At 43.8% G+C, this 24,075-nt stretch overlaps 1 protein-coding gene across 2 annotated transcripts; it reads left to right on the top strand.

Moving 5' to 3' along the window:
- The first annotated feature begins 6,045 nt into the window (after positions 1 to 6,045).
- Positions 6,046 to 14,248, top strand: NRSN1 (neurensin 1). 2 transcript variants are annotated; one of them, XM_079300350.1, is made up of 3 exons: positions 6,046 to 6,184; positions 11,488 to 11,685; positions 12,664 to 14,248. In XM_079300350.1, the coding sequence occupies exons 2-3, from the start codon at positions 11,497 to 11,499 to the stop codon at positions 13,060 to 13,062; spliced, it is 588 nt and encodes a 195-aa protein (XP_079156476.1). In that variant the 5' UTR covers positions 6,046 to 6,184; positions 11,488 to 11,496; the 3' UTR covers positions 13,063 to 14,248. The 2 variants fall into 2 exon arrangements, with proteins under 2 accessions (XP_079156476.1, XP_079156477.1); XM_079300351.1 differs by lacking the exon at positions 6,046 to 6,184 and adding an exon at positions 6,689 to 6,823.
- Positions 14,249 to 24,075: the final 9,827 nt, after the last annotated feature.

Genomic DNA, 24,075 nt, shown 5'->3' with positions numbered 1-24,075 from the left:
AGTGAAAGTTCCAGCCTGCCAATGACATCATGATCATCTTACCATCAAGTAAAAAATCACTGTGGCATAATTCACTGTACAGTACAAATTGGTAAAAAATCCAGAAAAAAATGAACAATACCCAAATAAACAATCCAAGCCAAAACCACATTCCTCAGATTTAAAAAAAAAAAAAAAAAAAAAAAAAAAGGCATTCAAATGTATTATTTAGATAACTGCATCTCATTGATTTAAAAGGGCTTAGCTCTCTTAAATGAGATACCACTGCCTGAATAATTCGATCCCAATGCAGTTTTGAAGATTTGTCCCTTAATCTTCAATATTTTCAGCACAAAACACCCAGAACAATCAGCTGTCCTGAGCTATTGAACAAGGGAATAGAATGACAAAGTGACTTAATTCCCAGTTAAAAACCATTCTTCAGAGAACATAGAACACCAAGGAAGCAAACAGAAAAAAGGAGACAGTGAAACATATTTTGTGAGGGTGTTGTGTGCTATTTCCTTATGAATTCTGCACACAACTATCATGAGGTCAAAGATCCTAGAGAGAAAAGGAGCTGTGCTGAATTATCTCTACCAGCTACAGAGCACCACCCCACAGTGAAACATGTTCATAGAAATTAAAAGGGCTTTAAAACTCTGTAGGCACAAGCAGTAGATTTGTATCCACCAATCTGTCCTTGATACATATTCACAAATGCAGCAATGTTTTAAATGTCCCACATGGAATTCTGAGCATGATGTCAAAAGGCTAATATTGACACTGGACACTGGAACCTTGCTGATTTGTACATCAAAGAGATTACATATTTCACTTTTAGGTGTGCACAACAGTGGAAATTGTCTGTCTATGATTGTTGTCTGTTTACTATTGAATATCATCATTGTATTAAGCTGGACAGTGTCCCCACAGAACTTTGACTGTTTTTAAGTTCAGAAATAATAGAGTTTTTCTTGAATGGTCTCTTTAGGGTACCTGCCTGCAATCCCCACAGTCCTATGCCCTTTGAAAGTTCATTAGGATCAAAGGTGAAACAAAATTTTTGTTGGACTGGCTACAAAGAAGATAACTTTCCTTGTGTCTCTATTCAAATACCTTGGATAGATTTGAGATGCTTATTTTCTCATAACATCTATAAATCACAGGAATAATCCGTGTATGCTTTCCTCCATAAATATACAGTTGGTTGCAAAAGCTGAGATGGCACTTATCTTTCTCACTACTCTCTGGGAAGTAATTGTTTGGAGAGACTTTCATTGCTTAAATCTAGCAGTGTTTTCTGAAGAAGAAAAATGGACTAAGAGACAATCAGTGACAGCCTGGCAATTGATGCTTGGTATAATGGCTAATTACATTACAAAAACACTGTGGCTGCACTGTTTCAGAGTCAAAAACAGAGAACTCCTTGAACCAGAAGATGCTTTTGCACAGAGGTCTTCACAGCATCCTCCAGACAATGTGGTTCCTGTCTGATAGCAGCCACTCAGACACTGCCAGTACACATGGGCCACAGCACCAGCAGTGCTGTCCTTCCCATCTTTGGTCTTATAATCTAAATATGTCTTTCAAAACTGTGATTACACTGTATTTGTGTACTACCTTCACTCTGCCCTGTAGTTAAGATTTGTGGTACACATAATGTTATAGAAGAGACCAAGCACAGTGTTGTTGCATTATAAACTTAAAATGGCTGCTTTATAAAAGCCAACCAGATCATCAAAAGATGACAGAAAGAAATATAATGACTTCTGGAATAGAGATCAGACAGAAAAAAATATTAAGACTCCAGAGGATTTTTAGAGGAGTTATTAATGTCATCCTCATGACACTCAGCATTCATAGCAGAGGTCAAGTTTTCAGTTGTTCCCATTTCCATGTGGGCACCAAAACACAGAATAACCCAGTACATTGCATATGAAGCAACTTTAGCAACCTGACCTCTGGGAACAGAACGCACAGGCATGCAAGACTTACCAAAAGGCTCTTTGGTTCAAACATTTTTCCTCATAGGAATAAAGAGGAGAGAGAAATTTATCTGGTATGTCCTAACCCATTCAAATACAGCAATTCATACATGCAGCAGCCACGGCTCAGCCTGTCAAGAAACTCAGTTGGCTGTCCCACTGGAAGCAGAGCACTCTGGAAAGTCTTCCCTTGGCAGGGGTGCTCTGCACTTGAACATTATGCCACACCTCCTCACAAAGAAACTGAACTTCTTAGGATAACTCTGAATAGTTTGCCTTCACCTGTCCTTGACTTTGAATTCCTCTTCCCTTGAGAAACCAAATTTGAAAAATTAACCCAAGCTCCCAGGCACTGATCTTCATAGGCAGTGTATTTTAAAACAACACGGCTGTCTAGCGGTAGTAGTAGCTGCTGCTGCAAAGAAAATACTGCTGCACACATTTGCTGTCCAACACTTGACACTCCAGAAAATGGTGGGTTTGATATTTTGCTATTTCATTTGGGTCTAAATTAAGGCTTTTTGCCTCTAAACCGTGTAGACACACTGCACTTGCAAAGCTTATTTGGAAACAACTAGGCCTAGGAGCAAGCAAGTTTCTTACTGAACACTGGAAACACAAACAAGATGAATGGAAGCAGTCTCTGAGTGAAGATGGGTCACTGAAATACTTCTAATTCCTACTGCCTATTTCTCTTCATTCAGCATCCCCTCACAGGCAAATGCTCACTGACTCATGCTAGGTCCCTGTCACATCTTCAATCACTTGAGTATGTGCATTTTGGATTACACAGCTCCTAAATATTTCCTGGGAAATATATTTCCTATTCAAATTCACTGACACCAACAGGAATAAAAAAGAGAACAAACAATTCCTAGCCCATATATTTTCAGCATAAGATAGGAAAAAAACCCACAAAAACAAAATCAAACCTAGATTTATGATTTTGATTGTCAAGAAAGCACCTTCTGTATTTCTGGCTCAGGGGACAAGAACAAATCTATATCCAAAGAGGGTGATGGCAGAATATGACATGTTATGACAATTAATCATTTTTGCTAGCTAGAACACTTTGAACAAAGCTCTGAGAAATACAGCAAGGTTTGACAAACAAGTAGCCAAGCACAATTTCTGGACAATACAAATCACCTCATATAAAATAGGAATGAAGCAGCTGGCAGCATGTCTTGTGTCTGAAAAAGACAGCTCTTTGATTCACATACCATGCTCTGCATCATAAGCTTTGAAAAATAAAGTACTGTTTATAATACATCCTCCCAGCTCTAGAACAGCACTACAGACCTGAACTGACTTCCACCTTTTTTCACATTCCTCCCCAGTATTTCTGGTCACTCAACATCACCCCCCTAATGGCAGGATCGCTCCTTGAGGAGACTCCAAGCCAGAAAAAGGGCAGACACCTATTAGTCATTAGCCCTGCTCCTTGTGGATCTGTGTCAACTGCAGATTTTCCAGAAGTGGAAGTTTTATGGACCTTGCTCTCCAGATGAAGGTGAGCCAGTCATTAGGAAGGTAAGGACAGGAAACTGTGTCAATAATATCATTACAGAACTATTCAGGCCACATCAAGTGAAAAAGAAGAGCCTCTGGAACCTTGCCATCACCATTAAGCAAATAGGAACAGACATCTGCAACTCAGTGAACTTGAGCCTCATAACAATTACTGCATTGTGCTACAGGAGAAACGTGTTTTGTAGGAGCTGTAATTTCTCCAGTTCAGCACAGGCTCCCAAAATCTACCTAAGCTGTGTTCATCAAACCAGCTGATAAAATCTCAGCTGATAAAACTCTCAGTGGGAGAAAAGCCTGTAAACTATGGCAACCAACACCACCGCCTACAGAAGTTCTTGACAGGATTTTTTCCCCCTCATGCTCACTGCTGTCCATTATAAACTTTTAGAACAGCGGATGGAAGATAAAGAAAGCAGTAGACTTGGGTTTCCTCTCCACAAGGGGGAAAAAACCAAACAAACCATATATAAGCTTGAGGTAAAATATTGCACTTCCTCTCTATGTCACTACCAGCTGAAGCCCTCAGGATAAACAGTCTAAATATTCTGAAAGCTGGTAACTGAGGAAAGACCTACATTAGGAAATTCCTTCATATCCCAGCAGCTCAAACCCTGAGTCCCACCATGACCTATAGGTCCTGCTATTTTAAAACATCTTTGCATTGATGTTACCTATTTCAAGGCTAAACAGGGCATTTATACCCTTCTGTTCAATGTTTCTCATAACCAAATTCAGCTACACTTCAAGAACAGCTCTGATCTCAGGCTGAGTTTAAAGTTTTCCTAATGAGCTAGAAGTACACTAAAATCAATCAGTGATACCACCAATGGTTAACCCTTGGTAACCCCTTCAGGGTTGTTAATTTGGAGTTCACAGATCAACATTAATGCAAATGTTCCCATTGCTGAAACATTAATTTGTCTTGGTTAGCTGAGCACGTAACTTCTGCATCAGGAAACACAACCGGGCCAATACTGATATTTAATGTTCTTTTTATTTATTGCTTTTGTCAGTAGGTAAGCAAGCGAAAGAAGCTTTGTAAACAGAGGGAGGACTGGTTATGTAGACTAATTGCTTTTCCCATAGAAGATACCTTCCTGATCTGAGATAAAGCAGCATTCAATCCTAACTTCGATAACACATGTAAATCTGGTGTTAGTTTAACACAACAATTAATCACAGGATCTCTTTTAAGACTGATACCCCTTCTGGCTTCTCATTTATCACCTCACTGTATTTTCTTGGGTTTTTTTCACAAGTAGTTGTCAGTTTATTACGTGCTAGCTGCTGTGGGCTGGGGTATGCTTATTATACCCAGTGAACAGCACACTGCTGTGAAGCAGTTCTGCTAAGGTCAAGGCAATGCTTTTGGCATTACTCACTGCCCAAAACAAGAGAGGCATAACAGTTTGGGAAGGACAAGATGAAATGCACTGAAACCAGCATTTCTTCCTCCAAATTTAATCCCTTACTTGCTCTTTTTTTTAATAGTTATTTTTATGATTCCGAGTTTGCAACTACCCAAGCTCACTGTCGTCATCAAATGCAAGGTGTTTTCCAAAGAAGCTTGGGCTATTAATGAAACCATTACTCTCACATTCTTCTTCATATACTATAGCGATTAAGGCACTTTGGAAATACCTTGTTTTTCCTTTGGCTAATACTGCCCTATTTTGCCTTAATGCACTGCCACTTTTTCTGCATGCAACAACACTCTATTTCTGTGCATATTTCAGTGCACCATACGGATATGAGTCTTTAAAACTCTTGCCCTTTGCATTCTCATTATTTTTTCAGAGGATATTGCATACACATTGCATCTTTGTGGGATAACTTAGCATCTCCAGCTCTCGGTGCCTTCTTATGCTAACTCTTGACTCAGCAGCTTCCTCGGCCCCTGAACTTGCTTTCTTGCAGTATTTTCCCACTGAACAACCAACCTGTTGCTATTAGGGCAGCCCCCGGGGCCAGCGCTTGGCCTTCATCCTCACTCTCCCCCTGAGGAATCCCCATCATCCTGCTGAGCGATCCATTTCCCCAGCCCGCAGACCTCAGTGCCTTGTCCTTGGCGGGACGCTTTCTGTCACGTCTGTCCACTCGGCTGGACAGACAGACAGACAGCACAGCACAGCACAGCACAGGGTCCCTGCGGTTTCTGACACTGAACAGAAGGGGAGGTGTGGGGGGCGCGATCAGAGACCTCAATGTCCATGTCAGGGAGAGCACCGCCGTGACCTTGGCTGTGCTCCTGTGACCCTCAGCGCCCACAGCAGGGCGGGCACCGCCTGACATCGCCGTGCTCCTGTGGGGGCTCAGAGCCCACACCAGGGCACCGCCGTGACCTTGCCGTGCCCCTACGAGCCTGCCCGGCCGCCCTAATGGCCCCCGAGCGCCGGCAGCTGCGGAGCTCCGGCTCCCCCCGGGCGGCCTCCCTTGGGAGGGGGCAGCGTGGCGAGCGCGGGGGCGGCGTGGCGAGCTCGGCCCGGCGCCGCTCCGCGCCCGGCGGCGGCGGCGGCTCAGTGCGCAGGCACGGCGCGGGAGCGAGCGGCGCTCCGGGCCGTACATAATACGTGCTGTCTGGGGCCGGCGCGGCGCAGAGCGGAGATGGGGCCGGGCCGGGGCGGCCGCAGCTAGCGCCGCCAGCGCGGGGGCTCGCCGGCCGAGGGCAGCGCCGGGAGGGACAGGTAACCGCGGGGCCGCCGCTCCGGCCCCTCGGCAAACTTGGGCTGGGCGCTTCGGCGGGATCGCGGCGGGATCGCGGCGCAGAGCATCCCGCGGAAGGCACCGGCCGGCTCGGCGGGACGCGGCTCTCCCCACAGGCTGCTGCCGCGCTGCCCCGCCGCCGCCGGGGTCGGGGAGGGGGTGGCCGGAGCGGGACTGCCGCCGCCCCCGGGGCACCGCCGGGCCGGCAGGGTCGCGGGGGCCGAGATCTCGCCCGCGTCCGGGCGCTGCGGAGTTGTTCCGCTCCGGCCGGGGAACGGGAGATGGAGAGAATCCCGCTCCGGCCCTGGCGCGGCCGGGCGGGTGCGGCTGCCCCCCAGGAGCACCGGAGAGGGGCTGCTCGCACCTGCGGCAGGGCAGGGGAGCAGAAGTGGCTCCCGGAGGCACCGGGCATCCCGGCCGTGCTCGGGGGAGCGGCAGCAGGTGCCGCTCGCAGGGCCGGGCAGGCGCCGGGACGGGCGGAGCGCGGCTCGGCCCCGCCGCCGGCCCGGGAAGCGCCGGGAGCTCGGGAGGCATCCTGGAGGAAAGGCCACCGCCGAGACGGCTGCCAGAGCAGGCTGTGTATGCCAGCGTTCCCCCTGTACAAGGAGCGGTCTCTGTAGGTAAGGACTGAAAACCTGACTCTTTGAACACAAGGGTCACAGTATGTGAATCCGAAGAACGGGGAGGGCGACTTCACCTGTGCCACGCATCAGCTTTCGTGGCTTACGTTCGGTGGCAGTGTGGTGTCACAGAGCCATGACACATCTTTATTTCCCTTTGTGCTTTTTTTTAAATGACAATTCCTTACATTTTTATTTCTTTAACGTGTTCAACCCTGGCACAATAAAGCAAAGTATTTGGAAAAAAATGTGGCTGATTTTTCGTGGAGCTTGCTCATCATCACCAGTCCAATCACATCTCCCCAGATCAGCAGAGGATAGTAAAGCTCAAAGTAAACAGGACAGCTTTTGCCATGGAAACAAAAGTTGCTAGGGGATGGATTGCTACTATGCAGTGGTGTTCTCTGAAGCTGTGATCCTACATCCCACATTTTCCTGAGCACCTGGGGTTTAGGCACTGAAAAACTTAATCATTAAGCTGCTTCTTTCAGCCTGGATATATGTTTTCAGATTGTGGATAATACAGATTTGGTAACAGCGACTCTCTTTTTAGCAAAAGTTTCCCAACATTTCAGTGTTTAGTTTCTCAGCCCTGAAGGCAAGACATGCAAATAAACATCAACCCTCAAGAGATCATAGCTACTGCAGTATTTATTCATCCAATGTAAATTGATGCTGTGACACACACTTCTTACTTGTGAAGAACTGTTTTCTCTCTAACTGTTCAGTTCCTGTGCCCTATCTGTAAGTAGCAAGAACATGACATTTACATTTTTCTCTGAGAAAAGAGACCGTTTTAGCCCAGATTATCAGGCTGCTTCATATAAGGCTGAGGAGCTGCCCTGTCTCTAAAGGGACAAGATATTTTTCAAAATTTTGCAGATTGTCAGTGAAAGAGTGTGACAATGAAGAAGATGCTCAGTATAATTAATATTATGCAGTGCTTAAAAAGAATTAATGATTCTGGCAGTCCTTTTTCTTTTTTTTCCCTTCCATTTTAGAAGGTCATGCTATTTGATGGTATCACAACTCTTTCAAGCATAAGATCATTCTTTTGTTTTCTGTTTCACATCCCAGCTCTTATTTATCATTTTGCTCATGTACCTGACCAAAACCACCTATTTGCCTTTTAGACTGCTAAAGAAGAAGAATCTAAGTGTCACATAAGTCTTGTGGTCCTTACAGGCAGTTGTCCATCATGCTATTAGAAGCAGTGCATCTTCCTTTTTCTCTCTTGACTAAACCTACAGACAGTGCAATGAATGCAAGATCATGTTTGTACAGGCCTCAGTCGTGTCACATTGGGTTTTCTTAAATTTATCACCATAACTAAAGTTGGTGGTTCAGACTTAGCAAAGTGCTTCACCTCCTTTCTGAATACTCCTGGTGGCAGCTGGAGTAATACAAGTAAGCTTTGGCAAGCCACATCATCTGGTCATGTAAATTCTGATTCTTTCCTGGGACAGCCTTATGGAGTTGCTTGCATCTGGGGAAAATACCTACCATTCTGCTCATTATATGATGCTAAGTTTACTTACCTGCATGATTTAAGTTAGCCAGAATTTAAGCATGATTTATTAAGAAGATAGTGTTGATGAGAGAATGAAGATCTAAGTAAGGACCCAAGAGAATGAGTCTCTGCAGAACTTTAGTTGGCCTCTTTATTCTATTTCTGATGTGTGAGATGGAATCTTTGCTTAACCAAAAGATGGGTTGAAGGTGTGGATTTAAAGTGTTCTTGTCATTGAGGTACAGGCAGTGTGACCCTGCATGAGAGAGATGGGGCAGCTATGATAAACTACACCATTTAGTCCTCTTCTCCTAATGTATGTTTATGAGGTGAGCAGGGGCAGAACTCAGGTTTGATGAGAGCTCCTGAGTGCTTGTGCTGTTAAATATGGCAGCCAGCTGTTGAAGAAATGGTGGCAGTGAGTAAAGAGGACTTCTTGTCTTCTCTTTTTCAGTAGGTAATAAACTGTTTTCCTGAAGGAAACAAAAAGAGCCTCCAAAAGTAGAATAACTTGCAGCTTTTCCCCATAATAGTCCAGATTATATGTTTATATACATATCACAATTTTATAATTTTTTTTTTTTTTACCTCAGAAAATGAGGTACAAAGTGTTCAAAACTTCATAGCATGATAGAAAAGCACAACAAACTGTTTTGCTTTCAACTGGGATAGAGTTCATTTTTTCTCAGTAGGTGTTACAGTGCTGTGTTTGGGATTCAGTATGAGAACAGTGTTGATAACACACTGAGGTTTTGGTTTTTGCTTCATGCTTGCCCTAAACCAAGGACATTCTCAATGTCTCATGCTCTGCCCATGGCACAGCTGCACAAAATGTGAGAGGAAGAGCAACCAGGACAGCTGATGTGAGCTAGCCAAAAGGGTATTCCACACCACAGAACATCCTGCCCAGTAAAGAAACTGTGGGAGTTACCAGGAAGGGGACGGTGGCAGTCTGGGGACAAGGTTTGGCATTGGTTTGGGTGATGAGCAATTGTATTGTGCATCACTTCTTTTTCTTGGGTTTTATCCTTCCTTTTTTTATTTAGTATTAGTAGTATTAAGTTTTACTTTGTTTCAATCATTAAACTGTTCACATCTCAGCCTACACGAGCTTTACTTTTGATTCTCCATCCTAGTCTACCATGGTGGAGTAGAGGGTAGATATGATTGAGTGGCTGCAAGGTGCTTAGCTGCCAGCTGGGCTTAAGCCATCCCATAAATGAATGCTTTTCAGTATATCAGCTGTAGCTGGAAACATCAGTGTTAACTGTGTACAACCTGGCCTGGCTGGCCCCAGGGCAGGCTCTCCCTGTTCCCCTGGTGAGCAGCTGGTGCTGCCCAGGAGTTTCCTGCTGTCTCAAGGTCTCTCTCCATGTGGAAGGCCAGCACCTTGAGCACACTCTGACAGGCATTGGTGCTGTACTATCAGCAGAGAGCAAGCCCATCCACAGACTTGGAAAGCACTTTTTTGCTTTCCTAAAGCTTTACAGTGGCTGAGGTGGAAAAGGGAAATTTGCGGGAAGTACAGAGGCAATTAGGGGTTCAAAAACAGGGCTCCTGACAGTTGCTGGATTTGGCACTACCCCTGTTGCTCTGCAAAGCTCAATCACCAGCAACATTCCTTCTAGCCCTTGGCAGGTCTCCCAGCAACACATGGGTCATGACTTCTGTGATAGCCTGGAAACCTCATCACTGTGTTGTCTGAGACATACTTGCCACTGTAAGATGTTGAGATTATGAAATCCCAAACTAAATGCATATTAGATATACAGAATAAATAAAATCCCAAGATAACGGGTCTCTGTAAAGAGGAAAAAGCAAATTCCTCTCTATTCCTAAGCCAAGAAAACAAATAGATTCCCAGAGGCTGGAAGTTCACTGTTTATGCCAGCACTGATTTCTAGCAGATCCAGGCAAAAGAGTCAGTCAGACTTTTGCTATTCCCCATCAATATTTTCTGGATTCTCCTTAATTTGAATGCTTGCATACTCAGGTGTTTCATACTCAGCAAGATTACTTACTCCCAAAGGAAAAAGGTCTGCAGGGTTGCAGAACTGGGAGGTCCCAGCTGCCATGAGCACATGAAACCTCCCTCTCTCTAAGTGGAATTGCTGCAGGAATCTGACATACTGCTTGAAGCTGATATGAGCCATGACTTTCAGGTGCAAGTTCTGATTTACAGTTCCCTTTGGACTAAGGGTTTTTGAACTTATTTAAAGAGAAACCAAATGTGCCTAAGTGATGCTGAGGTATTGCTCAAGTAGTTTTTAGGGGCTAGTATTATTTCAATGAATTCAGTAGCATCACTTGCACAAGCAATTTCAGGCCTTGGACTTGCATAGTTAAATATGGATTTTGTGTGTTAGGAGAACTTACATGAAATGGAAAGAGTAATAATCTTCATTGGTAGTTTTCATAGCAGGCACAATTCTGATTTTATTAATTTTATTAAAGTCAGCAGAAGCTTGGGCATCGACTTCTTGAGAGCAGTACCTGGCTATACGCTTAGTATTTCCATTTCAGTCTTGCTGAGCAGATTGATGCTGTTATGGCATTCCATTTTTAATTTTTTTTTAACTATCCATATTTAAATACAATTTATATACTCTTTTAACTGTCTAGTACTTACTTTGCCTCTGTTTCCCATGTCTGTGAATGGTATATCAATGCTTATTCCTGCACTTCAAACGCTCGGAAAAAACCCACATTTTAAAGACATCCTCTTATGCAGCAGTTTGGAAAGTTCATAAGGTGGCAGATTCCAGAGACTGACAGAGTCTGGAAGAGAGGTAACGTGAGCCCTTGAGGGATGCTGGATTTTGTTACCTGGCATATCCTGCTTTTTTCAGTCTCCATGGAAACACTGTGGCACATTAGTGTGAAAGATGGGGAGTGAGCACCCTGCGTACGGCAGTGAATGTTCCTGCAGCACCTTTGGGCTGTGCTGTGCCAAGTCACTGAGTTCTTTGGCTTCATTTGAGCTGAGTCACTGCATGCAACTGTACCTGGCTCATTTCTCAGTCTGGAAAAAAAATGAAGGAAAGGTCTCTCCTGAACCTTTTGGTTTTTTTATCACATCTGGAGAGTTTGCAGCCATCTTTGCTCTCCCAGCACACCAGTAATGATCTGCTTTGTGTGAAACCTCTCGTTGCAGGCAGGAAGGATGAGCTCCTATGCTGACATCTGCGGGTCCAAGCACGCGCAGGGCAGCACCGAGGGAGGGTACCAACGCTACGGAGTTCGGTCCTACCTGCATCAGTTTTATGAGGACTGCACAGCTTCCATCTGGGAGTATGAGGATGATTTTCAGATCCAGAGATCGCCGAGCAGGTGGAGCTCTGTATTCTGGAAGGTACCACCTGTCGCTTTTTGCTGGAGAGAGAAATTCTCATTTCAAGACTTTCCCTGTGTAACTGCTGGTATTAAGTGTTCATCCAGAAAGGCCTTTTGTTGCTCAGTTTTGCCTCAGGTGTCCAAATAACTATGTCTCAAAGCAGGGCACTATTACCAAAGTATGTCAGATCCCTGGGGTTTCTCTGTCACAATGTCACTGAAACACTAAAGTCTTGTCAGGGAGCCCCATGTACATCCTGAAAGTGTTTATTTCTGCTCTGAGCCCATAGAAGTCCTGCCAGATTGTTTGGAACAGGACTGGTAGTTTAAGAGCACAGTGTGACATAGGGATCAAGAAAACCAAAAGATCTCCATTAAGGTCAGGGAATTTGACAGAATTGGAGAAGAGCAGAGGTTGGATGGGGCCTGTGAGGCCATCCAATCCCTACCCCCCAGGAACATTCTGGGTGAACCAAATTTTGTACTTACACTTGAAATGTGCTATAAACACTCTGTGATCTGTTCATATGGCAATAGTAGCTTCCTTCTAATCCCTGCAAAGGAGTGACATCTCATGAAGTAAAAGCAAGTGGTGGATATGACAGACTACCAGCAGGGACTGAACTGTTGGTGCTAACTACCAGCTAAATCTAAGGAAATAATCAGTTACACAGCACTGGGGTTAAACTCTGATCTTCTCTCTGATGGGGCTTTTCAACATGAAATGCTGTTTCAAGATAGTAATGCATATTCCATTGTTTCCAGAAATGTCGGTAATCAATTATATGAGTTATAAAAAGAACATTTTTCCATAGTTCTATGAGGGCCTCATATATCCTAAAAGAAAAACACCCAGTTTCTCCTGGGAGAGAGAACTGTATCTGCAAGACACAGTGAAAGATAAATGCCTCCTAGGAGCACATCCTGGTTGAAATCTGGAAAGGGAAATGAAAAACTAGAAATTAACAAGGGGTTTGTTTGTTTGTTTGTTTTTCAGGTCGGACTCATCTCTGGGACGGCTTTCATGCTGATAGGTGTAGCTGTTCTTGTAGTGGGTTTTCTTGTGCCACCGAAAATCGAAGCCCTTGGGAAGGATGATTTTATTGTTGTGGATACCCGTGCTGTTCAGTTCAATGGGTCCCTTGATATATGCAAGCTGGCAGGAGCAATCTTGTTCTGTGTTGGAGGGTCCACTGTGGCAGCATGTCTGCTGATGTCTGCTTTTGCTAAAAGTTACTCCAAAGAAGAGAAGTACCTCCAGCAAAGATTTAAAGAGAGAATAGCTGATATAAAAGCCCATGCAAACCCAGTCACAAAAGCGCCAGCACCAGGAGAATCAAAGATACCTGTCACTTTGTCCAGAGTTCAAAATGTCCAGCCTTTATCTGAAACCTGACCCATCCCTTGGGTTTTATTTCTCTTGTAGATCACTTTAACTAGAAAATATCAGCCCTTGTTGGCATCTGTGCTAGTCAAGTAAAACATCGAGTGCTCTGCTATATAAACATGCAGCTAATGTGGGAGCTGCTCTGGTAAAAATTTAGGATTGGGAAAAAGGAAATTATGTGATTAGACCTGTGACTAATATATTCATTTGAACCTTTTGGTCTGTGTGGGTACAATAGGTTCTTGCAAAATTATTAAGTGTTTAGCTTATCAAATTGCATCCCTGGGAAACCTAAGGTGCACTTATGACAGCTGTACCAGGAACACTCTACATCCTACTATTTAAAGTTTAGATGTGTTTGCTATTTTTTCTATTTCATTAATTTTTTTAAATTTTATGGGGTTTTGCCTTTAAAATACTGTTCAATCTTACATTTCCCACCTGGTTCTGCTGTCTGGGAAGCCAAGATTCTGCCCTTGTAATTTGCACTTGTCCTCCTGTCACATGCTACAGTCTGTATCAAAGTAATACTGCACAGGTAAAACATACATGTCAGGGAGAGCCCTTACTTTGATCCTGGCACATGTCACTTCTGAGCAATGTAACTTCCTGGGAAAGGCAAGTTATACTTGATCCTGAGTTACAACTAACCTGTGCTAAAGTGCCACTTTTGTCTTAGTCATTGCCATGTTAGCAGAAACTACAAACAAAGATAAGGAATTCCTGTGGGAGGAGGAACATCATACTCGTGTGTCTTTGCTTTGATATTGTTTCTTTCATTAGATTGTGTTATGTTGAGGCTAATATGTTTTTGTTTTGTCTGGGTGAGAATGAATAAATGTGGTTTGACATGCCCAGGCCCTGTATTCTGTCAGTACATCAATGCCATGTTAGATGATCTCAACGTACGTATCTGAAGACATTTTGAAATGCTGTTTATATTTTTATAGAGAATAGAAAAAGTTATGCTTAACCAGATACATCTGTGTAAATGCTTACCTAACTTGTCCTTTCATGGAAGACCCCCTAATTATTTTCTCACCCAGGGCATTTATTTTACTGTCTTTATGGATTTAAATTACACTCTATAAAGAAAGATGTGACATTTGTACTCTCTGACAATATGTGCCACCTTATAGTTCTGTCTATTTTTTGAATGGATTGAATAAAATTCTAGGCGTGAGCCAGCCGTGGATTTTGTAAAAAGTTTCTTTCTAGTCAAAAAGAATTTAAGAGCACTGTTTAAAGGAGAAATCAGCAGTTGAAACTCGCTGGTCTCTTAATGCAGTGTTTTCATCTTACAGTGGCAAGGAAGCCACTTTGGTGCTGAATCAAAGAAATTCTGCCACAGTAATGGCAGGCATGTGGTAATAGCTGTGCTCTTTCCCTTGCTCATAAAACATTTTGTGGTCTGTGACACTCAGTTCAGACACAACATCAATAAGCCAGATCAGTATGTTTGGAAATTTCAACTGAATCTGCAATAATTATCATGGCAAACAATACAATGAGAAGTAAAATTTTTTGCAAAGAAAGTTCCCATCTTGGCAACAGAGTCCAAGCATTAGCAGTGAAAAGATGCACAGTTGAGAGCTCCTCACATGCACACGGTTGCAGAGAATGGAAGAAGGAAGGTGTAAAGGCATCTGGCAATTCACTGGCACCCATATATTAGAAATGCAAAGGCACACTGCACCCAATACTTCAAAATAAGACTGTAATCTCAGGAGAAATAGATGAAGCAGTGCTAGTGGAAAAGATCAGAAGACTGGCAAGGTGAGCTGTGTATTTATAAAGAAAACCATCGAGAACAGGGGTGAGGGGTACTGATTACTTAGAGGCACATGGAGGAGCTGTCACTGCTGCTGTTTGTTAATTATTCCAGCTAGAGAGGGTCCTCAGCATTTCCTGTCCTGGTAGCAAGGAGTGTTGTTTACTGCCATTGACTTTTCTGCTGCCAGGCTATCAGTGTGTGGACAGCAGAGTCAAGCTGTTCTGGCCTTTTCAACTGAGACTTTATAATTGTGCATGGAGGAAATGTGACATTTGAAGTTTTACAGTGAAGTTCACAGAAGGAGATGAGAGCGAGGACTCCTGTAGCTGAGTCCTTTCTCTTCACCTGCATTTTGTTATCACTTGAAGTTTGACTGAAAATCCAGTTGGAAAAGAAAGCAGAGGTTGGGGTAGTTCACCCAAACTAGCTGTATGGTTTTCTTTAGTTTTCTTTAAAATACATTTCATCACACATGGAAGTGTCACTAAATTTTCATCCAGAGGACAACTGACCCAACAGGTAATTGAAAGAGCAGATCCAAACTTCAGGTGCACAGTCACATTGCACAGACCTGAGCTTGCTTTGACAGTACCAAAGCAGATGAGTCATGGCATGGCATTACCCAGGTGCTAGGGGAAAATAAATGCCCTTGAGGATTTTACTTTGCTTGCTGGGATAGGAAATGCACTTGGGATTTAGCAGCAGCAGCAAAGCTGATAATGCTGTCGTGGCTAACGTTGCCACACACATTTCATCTCATTAAACCCTTGTTTCGGTTGCTTGGAGCTTTTCTGGAACTGAGACCTCCAGAGGCTGCAATCCCTCACAGCAGAGAATCAGTGCCACACACAGCTTTTGTAGAAACATTGAGCAGAAAATTGCTCTGTTACTATTAAGAAGACACATACTGGAAAGATTAGGACACCTCAGGAACATTCTTAAGATCCATTTTCTTGTAATGTTTTTACAGCTTCACCCTTTGGAGCAGGAACTGAAGTATTAGTAAAAGGCAGTGGAAATGTACTGTGTGCTGTTCATATGGAAAATGCCTGTGATGTGACCTCCAGATAGGATGCAGCAAGAGGCTGTCACACTCCCTGGGATATTTCTAGTGAGGTTCAGGGCAGTCTGTCCCTGCACGTATCAATTTCCCTACCGTGTAATTTTTTTTACACTTTTCCCATCCCTGCTAAATTACAGCATGCACTTGAGTATGGGACTGCCTGGTAGTCTCCTTTCAGTTTCTTCATGCTCACCTTATTTTTTGTCCCTCTTCTAGCCTCATTTGGCTTGAAATTACAGTGCAATCCCTCCCAGCCTGACACCATTTTGTCTGCAATTGTAGTAAAAGAAATCACAATCTTCATCTGAGTGGTAATTACTGGCTTCATTGTGGTTAATAGATGTTCTCCTGAAGGTTAGCTCTGCTTCCCCAGCACACTGTGCAGAAAAGGCTTCTGTTAGCATCTTTTCTATCCTCCACTCTCCAGGCTGTCTCGATCCCTTTATTTTCCCTTTTTTCCCAGTGCATGGTGAATCACAGGCAAAAGGCAGAGATGGAAGCATTCTTCCTCTTGAGCTGCCTGTAAGCAGATTTAATTCCCACTTTCAGCTACAGCCTCAGCCTGCCATTTCCAAGTATGAGACTTTTAATCATGCACAAGTAAAAGCTAACAGCTCTTCATGAGAGCAGAAGCAGCGGAATGGGGAGGCTGCAGAGGGAGGTTTGGCAGGGGGGAGCAGCAGCACAAGCTGCACACCAGGGGGGCCACTCAGCCCCTGAAGACATGAAATGCAAAAGGAGACAGCAAAAGACTGCAAGTACCTTAGCTAGATGTACTTTCCCAGCAGCTTTCTAAAAAGGCCTAAGAATGGAACAATTTTGGTAAAATAAAGGAATTAGCACTTGGGATTATTCAGCAGTCACCAGTCATCTTGCCATTACACAACAGGCTGCCCTCTCAGCTCACTGCCTGTCAGGGGTAGAGAGACAATAAAATATGAGTTGTATGAGTGGGCTGCGGAGGCACAGCCTCACCCATTCCATGTCCCACCCCTTACACAGCTGAAGGAAGCAACATCTCTGCACAGCATTACCCTGCACCAGTCATTTGGGGTTAATGCCCATGCACCTCTTAGAGAAGCAACGCTTGAGTTCTGCTAGTTCATCCCCTTGGGATAGTTTGTCCCAGGGGAAAACATTGTAAATGGGAAGACCCACCTAGTTTCCTCCTGTTTCCAATATTTAGAGACTGTGTGTGATTCTTCTGGAGCTTTCTGGTCTCTGGGCAAAAAAATCCATCCACCCCTTCATTTTTCTTCAGTTCTTATCTGGACATGTGGCATACCACACTGTGAATTTACTACATCAGTTCACTTGATGCACATTAAGCAGGCCAAAGCTCAGTTTTGGTGTCAGATAATTTACAGAGGTATTGGGATGAAAATAATCTCTGCATATTGACAGTAGGTGAAGCAAGTAATTCTAACAGCCCTTCAGAGAAAAGAGCCTGCATCAAATAACCTCTTTTATTGCTTTTTCCTAATTATTTACAGCTGATTTTTGGAGGCACTCTTTCCCATAATTTTCCATTCATGGACTTTTGCAAATACAGATGGGAGATCAGTTTTATACAATGCTAATAAGCTAGTCAATTTAACAATGCTGCTCCAGCAATTTCAGCCTCAAAACTTACGGCACTCATCGCTTCAGGTCATTTCCTAGCTAAAGGCACCCTTCATCCTGAGGCTAAAAGGATGTGTTGGTGTTGTTGTGGTCATTTGTCAGACAGTATCAGAAGAGAGACTCAGTGAATACTGAAAGCATAGAAAAACTTGCTGCAGGTCTAAAACCTGTGAGCAGAACAATATAAGTACAGTGGCTAAAATCTTCATGGAAGTAGGCATTAAAAAAAAAAAAAATCCACTTTTGACATCAATATGCCCACAGATGGCTAGACAAACATGAGGACCTTATTGTTGGACAAGTGCATTATCTCTAATGAGAGGACACATTTATTCCTTTAGAATGCCATGATAAAAACAATTTCTTCAGGTAGCTGTTGCTCAGAATGGGTTCAGCTCTCAAATGACCCCTTGCAATGATGCTTCTGAAACTGGAGCAAGTTTGTGCCCAGACAAAAATTCTCACTTCAAAGACAGAGCCACTATCTCCAAGGAGCACAAATCAGAGGGTGCCCAGTATCCCTCCCATACAGGCTGACTGGGTTTCTGGCTCCCTGCTTTGTAGGTCACAAATGGGTTCATCTGCACCTCCCCTTGCATATCAGAGGTGACTGAGAAAACCTTGAGCAAGGCACACATCAGTGCAAAACAGAGCAGAGGCATTCACTGAGACCCAGGACAGCCACAGAAGCCAGTGACAGCTTTCAGCTCTTTTAGCCTGTAGCTGAGCTTTTAGGGCAGAAGCAACTCCAGCACTCTTCCAAAAATCACCATAGCAGCCATGTGAACTCCCTGTGCCCTGAGAGCCAAGGTCTCAGATTTCCCAGGAGGGAGACATCGTTATCTTATGCCACGGGAAGAGTAGTAAGACCTTGCAGTGAATACCAGTGAAAGAGAAATGATTGCAGCACATGCAGCTTGAAATTACAACAGAATGGATGGCAAAGAGCTTGTGCTGACTTCCAGGTGGTCATGTAACTGGAAAGTGATAAATTGAGTCTGTTGGTTTAAATGTGTCTTGTGTTTGGCCATAGGTCTACATGAGAAGCAGACAGATCTTTGCCCTGACATGGAGAATTGTCTGAGTCCTCTGCCCTTCCTCTGCCCCTCCAGCAGCAGTGACTGCCCTCTGAAGAGTGCCTCAGCACTGCTCTCTGAGCTAAACTGCTTGCTCTTGGGGCACCATATGTGTTTTGGCAAAGGTACAACAGGAAAATATTCACCAGATAACACAGATTCACCTGCCTGAACCACTGGCATAAACCTTGAAGGCCTCAGCTGAAAAGCAGCTCCAGACCTGATAGCCAGACTGTTTTGTCTCTGTGGATGCATTCATAGCATCTGTGCTGAGAAGGCTCTGGCCCCTATTTGTCTGGTGTGCTGCCAGGTCTCCTCACACAGGCTGTCTGCCAGCAAGCCAGCAAGCAGGCATGCACAAGGCAGGTCCCAATCCTCTCTCCAGGAGCAGTGCAGACCAGCCCATAAAGTCCTTATCTTTAAAACACCCAGCTGTGGGTCACACAGGTGTTGATTTAGAAGAAACTCAGAATGTACACTGAAGTATCTCCAGATCTGCTCTGTAAGGCTGCTGGCCATCTGTGCACATCAGGCCTGAGCTGAGGCACACTCACAGCAAAGTGCAGAGAACAGAGGTGTCAAGGACTGCAGTCTGCATCCCATGTGTAAGGGAACTAAACCAGCCCTAGCTCCCTGCTTGTAGGCAGGGCTGAGCAGTTAAAGAAGTCAAGCTGCTGGGAGCACCACATGGAGCCCAGTACCCACATATACACACTGCTGACACGTGCATCACTTATTTTGGCACAGGAGCCCTCCTAAGGCAGTGTTGTGTGCCTTATGATCTGCTTCCCACTGCCCAGCCCAGCAGCCACACTCAGGGGCCCTTTGCAGCACCAGGGTTCTCCCTGCTGGGAACAGCTGAGTGTAGAGAGATGATGAGGAGTGAAAAAAGGCTTAGCACCAATATTAAGGCCTTTGAGATTAACTACCCACCCCGCCAAAAACAAACAAACAAACAAACAGCCCATGCCTTTTATGTAAAAAACCCTCTGCTTCAATTTCCCCACAGAAAATCATTCTTGGGAAGGTTCTCCAGGGAAGGGCTCTAATCCCCATGAGCAAGCACAGTGGTATTACAACAGATGTCTGCCTCCCTTTGCACACACACAGGACCATCTGCAAGCATCAGATGTGCCTGGGGTGTGCCCCAGCCAGAGGCACCCAAGAGGTTTGGCTGCCTTACCTTCCTTGTCCTGGGATAACTTACAGTCACAGGGTCAGGCTACTTTGAACTGTGAACCCTTTGCTCATCTTGAATAGGCCTTGTGCTGCATGAAAAGGAGAAATAGTCTTTACCCATGCCTCTTCCTCTGTAGAAAGAGAGATTAGTTTTAAATAGTGGATGCAAATCCTAGCCCTTGTATCACCAAGGTAATTTCTTTTTGGTGCTAACTCTGTGTGGGTCAGTGGGAGCAATAAGAGAATGATGGGAAGGTGCAAAGTTCAGGTTACTCTGAGGATACCAACCTTGAATCAACAATTTATAAGGGAGAATGTGGTACAGCCATTATTTTTAGTAGAATATTTTCTTCCAACCAAACTTGAAGAAGTAAATGCAGCAGAGAAACAGAAGGATGAGGAGATTGTAAGCAGTAATAAAACCACAACCTATGTCAGCAGAGGAAGCAAGGGCAACATCTTTCTGAGGACACCAAGCTGAGTACCCAAAGTGCAGTAGCAGCGTGGCTGTTTATCTCTGACACCACCACTTCATCACTGACACAGAGGAGTTCAAATCACTCAAATCTCTAGTTAAATCAGAGGTCCTTCCCAACTAATACAAGGAGAAAAAACTATATATCACTCAAGTCTGAATACATTTTCTTCTCTCAAGTGTGGGAGAATTCACTCACCTATGTGAACACCAAGTAACACCCACCCCCTAAGCACTTGCTAGTAAAGTAACAATTTCCTTCTATCTCAAACATTGATTTTGTCAAGCTCCTTGGTTCTAAAACATCCAACAGGTTCATCTACCAAAGTGCTTCAGCTGAAGGCTGGAGTGCTTAATTCTCCCCCAGGAGTCCCAAAGACTCACCCCACTTCACCTCTTCCCAAGCAGACACAGTTCTCAGTTACTGGAATACTCACCATGTGGGAAGGTCTTGCTCAGCTAGAGAGGAAAGGTGAATTGAGAGCTACTTTCTTAATGACAAATATCTATAAGAATAATCTCATTTTAAAGAAAAAAAAGTTGCTTAAAAATAAATGGTGTAATATTGGGGGGGAGGGGGCTTTTAGCATTTGACAAGAATTGTCCTACCAGGTGTAGCATTTAAACTGGAATATGTATTTCTAGAAATGCTTTTTCATTCTACTGTGTTGAACGGCTTTGAAGAAGGAAACATGAATGGTTTCATATTTAAAAACTTATTTACATTTCTAATAGAGATAGGATGAGGAAGAAGAAAACAAGAATAGCCCTAAACTAAGAATTTAAAGCAATGCAGTGAGTTTGAACAAAAGGTTTTATAAGGATTTAAGGGAAAGTGCATTTCTTAGGTGTCTCAACACAGTACTCCACTATGGGGAAGAACTCATGTTATTCTGAATGGTGAGTACAAACTGATCTTTGCTGCCAAGCAGAGGGGCCTTGATGGCCTGGAGAAAGGGGCTGGCAGGAACTGCTTGCAGCTCAGCTTGGCAAGGGCCAAGTACTGCACCCACGTGTTACAAACCAGTTTAAATACAGAAGAACAAAGAAAACTAAGTCTCTGAATAAAATGGATCGAAACCAGAAAGGTTCGAAATGTACCCCAAAACTTGATTAAAACCAAAGGAGGTTAGATGTTGGTGCCAAAAAAGTTGATCTATTTTATTTAATAGTAAAAGAGAAAGAAAAAGGAAGTAGTAGTAAAGGGTGGGGAGAGAGGGTGACTCAGGGAGAGAGTGACAGGGGTTAGGTAGAAAGGTATCACCCTTCTGTGGATCCCACCAATGTCTTGTTGCTCCCCTCCATCTGGTCTTCTTGGTGGTAAGGGTCCCCCACCTCCTGCTGCCAAAAAGTGTAGAAGTTAATAGGTTAATGTACATTTGGGCCAGGTGGGAATGCCCACATGCCTCCTGTGCAGGGAGCCAGTTTGACACTGTCCCTTGCCATACTGTGGATCTGTTGCATCATGTTTTGGTGCTTTGGTGCAGGGTCTGGGGACTCCTTTGATGGGTCACAACACACCCTCTGCTGTCCTTCATGTGGATGTGGCTTTTCCTGGGGTGAAGGGGCCCCAGAGCTGAGCTCCTCTGCACAGCAGAGGATGGAGGTTCACTGCCTCTGGCTGGAGGCTTTTTTGCCACCCAAAACCTCTCCTCCCCCCTCCTTTGGTGCAGGGATCTGTTGGAGCCTGGCAGCTGATAGCATGGGGCTGAGGTCTCCATCTGAAAGTGCAAAGCCTGCTCCCTCTGTGAATGTATTCTTCTTCCCCCAGCCCAGACCTGTCTCCATCAATGAGCAGTGTAAGGCTTTAGTCAGGGCTTGGAGATCTCCTCTGCTGCTTTTAAACAGTTTTGCTATAATAGGCAAAAGTACTTCATGAAGATGCTTAAGACATAAATTAAAACATTTCAGTCTCCAACCAGGAAGGGACAAGCCCTTGCAGCAGTAGATGCTGGGGCACAGCCAGTTCTGAAGCAGCTGTGCAAACACCTGGAGGACCCCAGGGTGAGCCCCAGTTTGAAGATGTCAAAGGTGGTGGCTGACAGAACCCTGGGCTGCAGAAACAAAGTTCTGGCAGCAAGTGGAGGGAGGTGACCTTTCCCCTCATCTGTGTCCAAGTCTGGGCTCCCTGTGCAAGCCAGGCACAGGCCATACTGGAGAGAAGTCCAGTTCCAGTGCCAGTGGAAGGGAGCCAACAGCCACCAGACACAGCAGGAGACACGGAGCAGTGCTGGCAGGAGGCAAGCACTCATGATTTCCATACACAGAGCCTGGCCAGGGAGCAGGCAGCTCCATCTGGAAACGCTGGGGGACTTTGCTGCTCACCAGGTTAATACTAAAGACCTTTCAATGTTTTGGTATCATGTATTTCACTCTAGACTTGTAGCTTCTTTCATGAATTTTCCAAATCCTGTCCACTTCCTTATGGCCCCCATAGCTTCCTGTAGCTCCCAGGCCAACATTTCCTTTTTATGTGAAGTGTACACACAACATAAGAAAATACATCACCCTTTTTATGAGGTTATTACTAGGTTTTGATATATATAAGATTATATAATCTTTTATAATTATGGCAAATTTCAGCTACAACCAATAATATGCTCCCATTGCTAACATTATAAGAAGATTAAACTATTAATATGCACATGATTTATGTGCAGTGTGTGTGAGCACACAGCAAATGCCTTCAGTTCCAGCACTCACACCCATCTATAAGCTGATGGATACAAATGTGCACAAGCACAAGGATCTACAGGGAGCAGATGGCTCCACTGTCTATTGCTGTGTCCACTGCACTTATTTTGATTAAAACTGAGATTGAAGGCTGTCAGCACCCAAAACAAAACATCTCTGAGTGCATCCCATTCAATCATTCTGATTGCAACTACTTATAAAAACACCCTTTCTGCAGATACTTCATTTGGTATTTACCTTTATTATCTAGTGGTTATTTTAATGTACATTTGGGGTAATCAATCAAAATAGCCCAGCAACAATTCTCTCCCTGTATTTTCAAGTGATCAGAATACTCACACTGACTCTTTTGTTCTTCTGCACACAGTCTTATTTCACTGTACTTTAGATAAAACTGAGTGGGGATTATATTTTCCTTATTTTCACCCATCTGTTTCCACAAACCAACTTTATTTTGGCCCTGACATGTCGAGGCACCAAAGCACTAGTAAAAATTCAATGAAAATTGCAGTCCTGTGGGATTTAACCCATGCTTTAATGCTTGGTTGAAATTAGGAATCACTGCAGGGAGACATGTTCAAGTTTGGTAATTTTCCCAGGAATTGCCAGTGAACAGATAAAACTCATGTCATTTCCTGAGTATTGCCTGAACAGTGCACACATACCAATAACCCAGGCCTAACCTGAACTGTGGCATTAAAAAACTCCCTGAGCAAGTTTAACTGTGCCATTAGTCTTACATTTATAACTATGTATCAGCTAAATTGTCAACGTATTTTCTTTCACAGTTGCAATACAAAACCTAGCAAATCACTTTTTTGTTGGTTTGTTTTGCTTTTTTAAAAGTTTTAGTTATGAGAGAATCCTATCAGCTGAAAAGTCACCAAATTTCTAAAGTCAGTAACCCAAAGACAGACTTAACATCAAACAGGCCTTGATATGAGAGAAAACACAGGAATATGTGTTATTAGTTCCCTTTAATAGCAAATTCTTTTTTAAAATAAAAGCAAAACAAGAAATAAATTCTTTAAAAAACCCTCCGAATTTTGCACATAAGCTTAATAAAATAACATAATATAAACTTTATAAAATAATGCATTTCTCAGGTTAAAACTGAGTTAAGCCATCACACACAGCA

The sequence above is a fragment of the Erithacus rubecula genome (genome assembly GCF_903797595.1).
Source record: "Erithacus rubecula genome assembly, chromosome: 3".
Taxonomy (NCBI): Eukaryota; Metazoa; Chordata; class Aves; order Passeriformes; family Muscicapidae; genus Erithacus; species Erithacus rubecula.
Note: the sequence above shows the minus strand (reverse complement) of the source record. Positions and strands in the feature narration are given on the sequence as shown.